Here is an 11254-nt window from a genome sequence, read left to right on the forward strand (position 1 = left end):
AACGAGCGTGTGCAAAATATCATTTTCACTGAAGGACATAAATTCCCTTCTGTTTTGCTAGACGAGTTCGAATGTTTGTTTGTTACTAAGATATCTACGATACGTTCGTCCTTCTTTGTGTAGCTTTCTTGCATTTATCAGAGCAATTGTATTATCTACCATTTTGTCTTGTGTTGCACTGCAATATTGTTTGCCTTTTTTCTTTTGGTAAAGATGTACCCAATTGTACATCAAGAAGCTCAGCAAGACCCAACAGAACAACCACCAGGAAGTTTCTTCCCATTTCCACCCCACAATTCATTCTATGCTCTTGTAGATCTGTCTGATTTTAACGTTTTTTTCATAAAGTACAATACTATTTTTAAACGATTACTTCCTTTTATGTCTAGCTTTACCCTTGGTTGTATTATGTGCCCTATATAGCAAAACAAGGAGTAAGTCTCTCTTTTTTCCCCAATTCGAGAAAAATATTAATTGAAGTACTACAGTTGAAACACATTTCAAAGCCATTAAAGTGATCTCGATCCCCAATTCCCCCTAATATTTAATGGCAACTGGGCATTCAACGCCCTTATGCAGCTTTGAAAAGCTGAGCCAAAGTTTTTAAAAACAGCAGCGTACTATGTGCACTGGTGTAGACTGAGCCATGCTTTGATATGTTTCCTGTAGGGTCCCCCACTTAGGAAGCTCAGAAGAAATGCAGGTAGTAGGTCATTTCATGGATTTGCTCCATGATAAAAACGGGTTTGCGTTGATAAATCTATGACCACTAACAGACACCACAGTCTTCCTCCTAATCTTTTAATAAAGAACTCATCTCCATAACTATTATAGCTTACGATCGCTTAACAGATTGAACACCACAGGTCTCGCAAATTATCTGGGATTTTGAAGATGTATTTATATGTATTTCGGGGCAATAGGTACACATTTTCCCACCTGTCTTTTTAATCCAGTATTAAGCAAGAGCTCTAAGATCCTTGTGCCAAAAAGCTTGCACTGCCAGAGTAAGTCTCGCTTACTTTACACAACTTAAATTATTACAATGTATATGTCATTTACAGCCACTTTACACACCTGAGCAGTTTAAAGGGGCCTTAGTGTAAATGCAGGCTTTAAGGCCCAGATCCTCAAAGGTTGATTTCCCATTGATTTCAAAGGGAATTTAAGCACCATTGATGATCTGGACGCTGGTGTCCGATCAATGACAAAACCGGAGGTGAAAGTAAGCCGGTCCCGTACACAGCCAACCCTAATGGTAGGGGCATCTTCCCCAGGCCAGCAATTTAAAAGGGCCCTGGCAGCGGCTGGAACCCCGGCCCATTAAATTGCCGCCAGAGCTCCGCTGCTTGAGCCTTGGGGTAGCGGCAACGGCCAGGAGCCGCAGGGCTCCAGCAGCATTTTAAAAGGCCGCCACAGCCATCGCTACCATGGGGCTCGTATTAAAGGGCCCAGGGGTTTAAAGGCCCTGTCTCTTCCGGCTGAGGCCCTGCCTCATGCTCATGACCCCGGCCCTGCATACCGGTGAGTCGCTTTAGTTACTTTCACCCTTGGACAAAACAGATATGATGACCTGAAAACCCTGAATAGAAGTTTAATATCCTTCAAGAGCAAAAGTAGTATTTTGGTGGTGGTTTGTTTTTAAAGGAAAATGGAGCAAAAATCTATAAACAGATCTGACTAGAAGTATAGGAAGATGGAAAATACTACTTTCCCATACCAAACATTTTCTTTTATTAACAAGAATTAGGAGCGAGACGAGAGACAGATAGGTATCCATGTTACTGCGTGAGAAAGGTTCTATTGCTTCTGCCTGCTCTGTAACTAGAGGGCTGTCAAGCCAGCAGATTTCACTACTTGCATGAAATCCACACAGATAGTGAGGCTTTTGTCCAAATAGAGCTGCTTTCCGCACCGCTGGAGCAAGTCCGACTAACCCTGATGTGGTGGAACAACATGGGCTATTCAGAGAGGCGGAGGAGGCCATGACTCCTCGTTTTGTAGGCATGGGCACTGGATTTGGGGGAATGCAGCAAAACCCAGCCCTTCAGGGAGATTTTACTGTTGAGGATGATTAGCCAGCAGCCCAAGGAGGGTTGATCTTTGTTCCCCAAGCAGGCTCCTCTGGAGTTCCTTCCTGGAGTCTCTTCCTGGAATTAATCCGTCAGGTCCTGGAATTGCTGGAATCCCCTTCCAGAGAAGACTCCAGTGGGCCTAGAAGGCAACAACAATTTGCCAAGCCCGGGTGATGAACCTGCCGCTCAGAGCAGAGGCTCTTCAGTGGCTACTCCACCTGCTGCCGCCCCTGAAATAACTCAAGCTCTCGTTGATAGCTTCATGCCCTTTGATGGTGAGAGCTGCTGTGGATCCAACCATGCCCCCTGATGCCCAACATACGTGCAAGGCAGGGAACGAGGCCAAACAGCCACAGTTCATGCAAGATGCCTGGCATTTCCAAGAGCCCTGAGTGTATTGAAGAAACACACCACTCCATTATTGTTCAAGTATTTGCTATGCCTGATGCACTGGCAAAAACATCTACTATGGAGTGAGCAACAGAGCATTAAATAGGCTAATCAAAGAAATTGTAAAATGACTCCAGGGATGTCCCCAGTTTGAACTTTAATCCCTCACCCCCAGCTGCCAGCACCTCTTGAGGGCAGGCTGTGTCAAGAATTGGAGAGTCAAAACGTTTCTGACATCCGAGTCAAACAATGTGTGTGGGGGGTAACCATTGTCTGGGCCCCAGCTCTATTGGTATTTACATATTGACAGCTGTTACCTACACCATGGCTGGATATTGTACTGGGGGACAGCACCGTGCCAACAGAATCATTACACAGCTTAGCCATTCAAATAAAGTTCCCAGAGGCAGTGATCTGTGCCCACCTAATCAGCATGCTCATTGCACGGAGCATCTCCAGCAGCGACTGTCTCGCCCCATGAAGCCCCGGCACCTGGTGGCGGTGCCTAGGTTGGTAAAGCGACAAGACAAGCAAATGCAGGAGGATGATGACAGTGAGACAAAAAGGGTAAAGACAAGCGCAATGGGTACGGGGCAGTGGGAGAGAACATGGATACAATCCTGAGGAGAAGGAGATGCCAGCCCTCATTGTAGAAAAAGGAACATGGGGTGGGGGGGGGGCGCTCAGGTAAATCCCAAATGTAGAACTGATGCTTTCAACAGTAAAAGGTGCCCCACTCCCGATTAGATCAAAAGAGAGCTTCAATCTGAGAGCAGTTCCCTCGGGGATGCACTCTCACATTTTGAACAAAAGACTTGCTGCAAACTGGTCTGCCTCAGTCAGCGATACGTACATGTGATATAGCTTTTATTAATGTGCTTTCCCTACCCCTCAGATTCCACCAAATCCATCCAAGCCCCCTAAAAAGTCATTCGTCCTTCCCCACTCCCACCCAAACCCCTCAGACTTTCTACCCATGCCGGAGTGAACACGCTCCAGCTCAGCCCAGCCTCAGAAAGGGCTGAAACGGCTTGGAAACAAAGTCAGCCCTAGCATTCTAGGGCGCCTTCTGAGAGGCATATTTTTATTGCTGTCACGCTCCCCTTTCTCAAAGAGAAACCAATTTCTGTCCCCCATGATCATTCCATTAGGCACAGGCCCAGCCTAAGAGGCATGGGGAAGGTCAGCAAGATAAGTGTTCTGGATTAGAGGTGCAGAAAAGTACTGGGTTTTTTTAATTCGCTGGCTGTGCTGAAAAACGGTCCTTTCGGGTCAACTTAAAAATGAATTTTTTCAGTATTTCTGGCAAACTGAGAAGTCAGAAAAAAAATTCACTTTGGGTCAAATGAAGCATTATAGACGTTTTGCTTCAGAAATATTTAAATGAACCGTTTCGGCATTTCCAATTTCCTTTTCGCCTTCAACTGAGACAGTTTGACAAAATAGACACAAATTTGCAAGACCCAAGTCTACTTTGTTATCGTTTAGACCACCCCCTTCTGGGATGCCACCTAATGTACTGGGATGTCACTGAGCTGCTCCTGCTGAATTACGCTCGCCTGCCTCTTGCAGTGCACACATAAGTAGGGCCACAGCCGGCTGCAGACACAGACCAAAGTCAGCTCTCTGTGAGAGGATCCCCGCAGCACTCACGTGCACACCCATTTTGGGACATAAACCCCAACTAATACTTTCTTGCACTGTATAGAAAAATCTGCACAGCATAAGCTCATAAAATTTTTGCCAGAAGCTGGGAATGAGCGACAGGGGATGGATCACTTGATGATTCCTGTTCTGTTCATTCCCTTTGGGGCACCTGGCACTGGTCACTGTTGGGAGACAGGATACTGGGCTAGATGGACCGTTGGTCTGATCCAGTGGGGCCATTCATATGTTCTTATGTACTTATTTAAATCCACCCTCTTCTTCAATGTGAAGACAATGCTGGTAGCCAATTCTATAGTAATCTAACTAAAGGTTTATTAGCTAGGAAAAAGGAATGAGAGATATTGAGACGTTAAAGCAAATAAAAATATATGATCAGTCAAGTCAGTCTATAATTTCAAAACGTAATAGAGATGTAGTAATCTTGCAGTTTCACAAAAGTCTTTTAGAGCTACCCAGAAAGAAAATAAGCAACCAATTTGCAAACATCTAGAAGATACTAAGGTGATAAGTAACAGTCAGCATGGCTTTCTTTGACAGAGTAACAAGCCTTGCGGATGGGGGAAAGCGGAAGACGTGGTATATCTTGACTTTAATAAGGCTTTTGATACTATCTCGCATGACCATCTCATAAACAAATTAGTGAAATGCAACCTAAATGCAGCTACTATAAGGTGGATACATAACTGGTTGTACTACCATTCCCAGAGAGTATTTATCAGTCATGCTGGAAGGACGTAATGAGTGGGGTTCCGCAGGGATCAGGGTCCAATTCTGTTCAATATCTTCCTCAATAATTTAGATATGACCTAGCGTTCACTTATAAAGTTTACGGATGAGACCAAGCTAGGAGGGGTTGCAAGTGCTTTGGAGGATAGGATTAAAATTCAAAATGATCTGGAGAAACTGGAGAAATAGTCTGAAGCAAAGAGGATGACATTCAAGAAGGACAAATTAAAAGTACTCTACTTAGGAAGGAACAATCACTTGCACTCATACAAAATTGAAATGACTGCCTAGGACAGAGTATGCTGAAAGGGGTCATAGTGGACCACAAGCTAAATATGAGTCAACAAAAAAGCAAAAAAAAAAGTTGAAAAAAACCCAAATATCATTCTGGGATGTATTAGCAGGAATGTTGTAGGCAAGACAGGAGAAGTAATTCTTCTGCTCTACTCTGCTGATTAGGCCTCAACTGGAGTATTTTGTCCAGTTCTGGAAGGACATTGACAAATTGGAATGAGTCCAGAGAAGAGCAACAAAAATAATTAAAGGTGTAGAAAACATGACCTATGAGGGAAGATTGAAAAAAATTGTGTTTGTTTAGTCTGGAAAAGAGAAGATTGAGAGGGGACATGATAACAGTTTTAAAGTACGTAAAAGGTTGTTATAAGGAGGAGGGAGAAAAATTGTTGTTCTTAACCTCTGAGGACAGGATAAGAAGTAATGGGCTTAAATTGCAGCAAGGAAGGTTTAGGTTGGTCATTAGGGGAAACTTCCTAACTCTCAGTGTGGTTAAGCACTTGAATAAATTGCCTAGGGAGGTTGTGGAATCTCCATCAGTGGAGATTTTTTAAGGGCTGGTCTACACTGGGGGGGGATCGATCTTAGATACGCAACTTCAGCTACGCGAATAGCGTAGCTGAAGTCGAAGTATCTAAGATCGAATTACCTGGGGTCCACACGGCGTGGGATCGACGGCCGTGGCTCCCCCATCAACTGCACTACCGCCGCTCGCTCCGGTGGAGTTCCGGAGTCGACGGTGAGCGCGTTCGGAGATCGATATATCGCGTCTTAAGGAGACGCGATATATCGATCCCGGATAAATCGATTGCTACCCGCCGATATGGCGGGTAGTGAAGACGTACCCTAAGAGTAGGTTAGACAAACCCTTGTCAGGGATGGTCTAGCTAGATAATACTTAGACCTGCCATGTGGGCAGGGAGCTGGACTAGATGACCTCTCGAGGTTCCTCCAGTCCTAATGATTCTATGATTCTAAATATGGGGCTCCCCATAGTGTTCCCTCTAATTTTTTACCTCCATGTGCGGAATTAATTATGGACATGATGTGTGCCGGGTGTGGGGCCGAGGGGTTTGGTGTGTGGGCGGGGGCTCAGGGCTGGGTCCACCTGCAGAAACGCCGACGAATCCGCGTGACCGCGGACCGCCCGCAGGCATGCCGCTGAAGCCCGCTTGACTGCCCTGCTTGGGGCGGCAAAAAACATAGAACCGCCCCTGTCTCCAGCCCACCGGAGAAACACAAAGGGAACCGAGTGGGGCAGGGGCACAGGCACAGGGTTACTTTGTGGATTAGCTACATACCCAATGTATAAAGCTGCATATACTGCCGAGTGTACCGTGTGTCACCAGAAGTGCACTGAACAGTTGCACAAATGGAATAATACTGCACTATCACTGCTCTTGCCACATAGCTGGCCCAATGACACGTGGGCTGTAAGAGGAATTTGCCTAAATGAAATATATGAAAAATGCCTAAATTTGCATTCCTTTCAGCTTGAAAGGAGGCATACATTTACCAGCCACTGTGCTAATCTAGTCTGACCTCTTGAATAAACACAGGACACAGACTTTCACCAAGCCATTCCTGCATTCGTGAGAATTATTCTTCCCTATTAAATAAGTGAAAGAGTCATTTTAGCATCCATAGATTATAAAGTCACAGGGAACAATTACGATAATTTATTCTGATCTGCAAAACAAAAGCCACAGAACTCCCCTGAATTCATGCTCTACTTCCAACAAGAATAGATTTTAGAAAAACATCTGACCTAATTTATAAATTGCCGGAGACGGACAATCCACCGCAATCCTGGTAAATGGTTAATTACCCTCCCTGTTAAAAATCTGCACCTGATTTCCAGTCTGAATTTGTCTCACTTCAGTTTCCAGCCATTGGCTCCTGTTACACCTATGTGGTTCTTTTTAATGTACTTTGGTTCTAGCTTTTCTCCCCAGCCATGAGGGCTGGGAATACAATTTTATTTTAACTGAAACCTGACAGACTCATGTAGTCACCTGACTCCAGGAGCTGGGGCTTTAAGGAAAAAAAAGAAATATTACGAGACTCCTGATAAAAATCACAAGAGGTGGCACAACACTGCTCTCATTGCATGCGCTAATGAAGGGAAGAGCAGGAAATGGGGAGAACGGACCGAGGGAAAGGCAGAAGATGAAAAAGAGGGATCAGACTGGGACTGGTGTGAAGGATGGGGAACAGTAACTATCCTTTCAAGCCATGATGTTTTCCCAGGTATTTTTCTTTAAAGGGCAACCAGGCACACTAAACCCTCTCTCACTGAAGCAACCTTTAGCACCTAAACTAACGGCGCTGCCTCTTAAAGCTAATACGGTTATTCTGGGCAGGCTCGGCAGCCTCCCCTGGCCTATGTTTCACTGCATTTTAAAACAGAGGGATTCTGTTGGCTTGTTATGTTTACCCTTCCTTCTTCGCTTGCAGTGTCTGGCCCAATCCTGTAGGAGTGAGCTGGAAAAACCCAACAGCAAAACAGTCCCTCTATACATTTTGTCAGCTTGGGAAAAGGGGAGACTAGAACTGGGCCAGTGATAAAGCCGAAGATCTGAAGGAGGGAAAAAACTTCTAGGTCACTATATCATCATGCACATCTGATCAACAGACACTGCCCAAACTAAAAATAACAGTGTCTTATGTTGAGCTCACACCTTCCAAAGGGGCCCTGTGCAAACTATACAGCCCCGGTCCTGCTATTGACCACGGCAGGAGGCAAGCTGTGCCTAGCCCTCTGCCTCTGAACATAAGAACGGCCATACTGGGTCAGACCAAAGGTCCATCTAGCCCAGTGTCCTGCCTTCCGACAGTGGCCAATGCCAGGTGCCCCGGAGGGAATGACCAGAACAGGCAATCATCAAGTGATCCATCCCCTGTCACCCCTTCCAATCCCGTTGCCCATTCTCTGTGTGATCAGGGCCTACGTCTTGGATCCTTCAATGGGATCTGGTGGGGAAGACTCCCACTGAAGTCAGTGCAGAGGTTTGAAGGTTCAGCAATGTGGCTCAGTCAGTCATAGAAATGGCACACAAGTGTGTTAGTGGAAGAGGACGGCTGCACTGTTAAAATAAATGTAAGGCAGGAAATATGAAAGCAAGCAAGGGACTGTGGCCCCATTTGCACACCCTGTCTGTTGTGTGTGATGTGTGCTCCCACCCTATAAAGCCGGACAGTACAGACTCTGTGGGCTGGTCTACACTGGGGGGGGGATCGATCTAAGATACGCAACTTCAGCTACGTGAATAGCGTAGCTGAAGTCGAAGTATCTTAGATCGACTTACTTGGGGTCCACATGGCGTGGGATCGACAGCCGCGGATCCCCCGTCGACTCCGCTACCACCGCTCGCTCTGGTGGAGTTCTGGAGTCAACGGGGAGCACGTTCGGGGATTGATATAGCGTGTCTTAATGAGACGCGCTATATCGATCCCCGATAAATCGATCGTTACCCGCCGATACGGCGGGTAGTGAAGACGTACCCAGATGTGTTGGGGTGTGGGTAGCTGCAGCTCAACCCCTCCTCCCGTCCAGAATCCGGGTTCAGGCTGACACAGCCCCTCCTTACCTGCTCCTACAGCCTAGATTAACAGCTACAGCCTCCGGCGCTGTTTGTACAAACTACACACTATAGATACAACGCCTATGTGAATGCAGATCTATGGCCCCTCCCCTGGCGTGCCTCCAAAGCAACTGGTGGGAGTTCCAGGGGCGGCTCCAGGCACCAGTGCAATACAATGATTAATTGTCCTTTTCTTCCCCAAGAACCCTTATTTCAGACACTTTTCTCAAGGGCTCAGCAACAGATACCCCATATTACTCCGAAGAAATATTCGAATGAGAATATAACCCACCCAAAACAGAGAAAGAATCACCCAAAGCAGAGAGCCCTGCAACCAATCTATCTGCTAATTCCACCAGGCCTGCCATTAACTCAACCACCGCCAACGCCCTAAGCCAAGGATGGGGATCAGGGAGGGAATGCCACCCACATTGGCATCAGTACAACAGGGAACGGGATCAATTCCCAGAATCCCGAGAGCAACCCAACCACTGAGAGTCTTAGGGCACAGGCAGCCAGAACGGGACAGAACACCACAGAGTGGGCCTAACCGAGCAGGTCCCAGTCCTAAGGGTTGCTCAGGGCTTTCCTTCAGGCAGGCAACAAATTCTGGGCATGATCCATCCCATCACAGATAGTATTCTCAGAGATAGAGAATCCCCCAGAACAAGGAGGTGCCAGGAACAAACACGTTCACTCCTCAGGGTCCCCCAGAAAACTCAGTGTACTGGAAAGCTCCCGGGTATGGAGACAATTCCTACATCCAACCAGTAGAAGAGGAAACCTCTAGAGATACCCATCACTAACCCCCATTGGGACATGAAGAGGTTTTCCAACAGCCTGGAAAGAGGCCTTCTGACCAGAGAGAGAAAATACCTTTTCCTGATGCTGAAATGCACCGTCTTACAGTGAGACCGAAACCGGTCACAAGCCAAATACCCTCCCTTCTGAAGGGAGTTCTCCAGATCCCAGCTTTACTATCTTAGGACAAACTGACAACTTCTGTCATCCAAGGGAAGGTACTGGTTGAATTCCAGGTTGTGGGAAACAGCTGACAAGCCAGCCATCCCCTCAGGGTGTCTTTTTAGATACAAGAAGCTGTTAACCAGTCACTGTGACTGGGAAAGACAGGCAGTTAACCCATCCTATCCTGAAAGAGAAGGTTTTCCCTCTCCAGAAGGTGAGGTGTGGAACCACCAGCAAAACGCCCCTGTCTTTGAAGCAGGCACAGTGGGGCAGTCCTAAGGCTCCGTGTATCCATCAGGTACCTCGTTGGGCCACAGGAGGAGCATTTCCTACCCTGACCATTATTCCTATGCTCAAAGGGGAGATGCACTTTACTCTAGGGGCAGATTTTGGGATGACAGAAAAAACTCTTCTGGCATCGGCCCAGGAGGGCAACTGGGAACCCCCTTGTATCCGCCAGATTCTCCTTCAAGTCAGAGGCAAGGAAGCCGCTATTATCAAAGCGAACCCTTCGATCAGCTAGGGCATGAGTCTTACCCTGGACAAAGAAAATGGGGCCATGAGCAGCCCTTGCCTGAGGACTGCCCAGCTGGCCAACATGGAAACCCACAGTACATGCCTCATGATCCAACAGAGCAGCAGGTCTATTTCCATTATCCTACAGACAATCGATCCAACCTTGGGAGAGATTTACCATATAATGAAATTAACCCCTGGGCTCCTGAAGAGAATTTTCCAGCTTATGACATGTCCCTCCCTCCCAAAGTAAACAGGAAATATGCCATTTCATTCTAGTGATGTATTTGGAAGGAGAGAGCACATCCCTGGGCAATTCATGGGACTAGGCATATAATTCCCAGCTACAGAGCCTTCCGTCTCACCAAGGTAGATCGCAATATTCGGAAAGACATTCCTGGGGTCCTGAAATAGTTTCTCAGCCGTGTTTAGAGAGAACCCAAAGCATCTGCCTGGTGTGGCCTCGAAGTACGGGGGTGTCCAGATGAGAGGGTTTGATTCACTGGAGCAGGGACACCAGCCCGTCACCGTGTCAGTCCCAGATGGCAACCTAGCAGATCACAGAGGGAGTGCAGCGTAGCCTTCCTCTGGCCATTTGTGCAGTACAGGGAATTGTCCAGCACCAAAAGAAAATCCGTTGGCACCGCTAGACTTTCCCCCAATCAGATTCTCTTCTTGGGAATAAAGAGGAAGTTCACAATATTCTGAAGGTAGTCACTCAGAGCATGCTAGGCATGTTTGATACCCAGCTGGTATTCAGATTAGTCACAGGAACAGCTCACTGCTGCTTGGAAAACCTCCTTCACCCTCCCCTGCCTGCACCTACTCCACAAGAAAATGGAGATGGAACATCAGATCAGGAAAGGAATATGCTATACTCTAAAATCACATTAGGGCAGCAAGAGGACATGGATCCTACCCTGGAGCAGGTGCAGCGCCAATTAGAAATGCAGTAGCGGGGATGGATCCAATGTCCTTGCACAACTCTTTGGAGCAAATCAGTTCAGCCGGAGAAGACAATCCTTCATCCAGTTC

At 46.8% G+C, this 11254-nt stretch overlaps 1 protein-coding gene across 1 annotated transcript; it reads left to right on the forward strand.

The window, feature by feature from the left end:
• The first annotated feature begins 2942 nt into the window (after nucleotides 1-2942).
• On the forward strand, nucleotides 2943-10904 carry LOC112102312 (enamelin). The gene is given in 8 exon segments (XM_024193532.2): nucleotides 2943-3032; nucleotides 8941-8982; nucleotides 8984-9118; nucleotides 9120-9234; nucleotides 9775-9834; nucleotides 9837-10471; nucleotides 10473-10502; nucleotides 10800-10904. Coding segments are annotated over 8 exon segments (1212 nt in total).
• The last annotated feature ends 350 nt before the right edge of the window (nucleotides 10905-11254 follow it).

This window comes from Terrapene carolina, unplaced genomic scaffold (genome assembly GCF_002925995.2).
Source record: "Terrapene carolina triunguis isolate 2854851 unplaced genomic scaffold, T_m_triunguis-2.0 Scaffold33392, whole genome shotgun sequence".
Taxonomy (NCBI): Eukaryota; Metazoa; Chordata; order Testudines; family Emydidae; genus Terrapene; species Terrapene triunguis.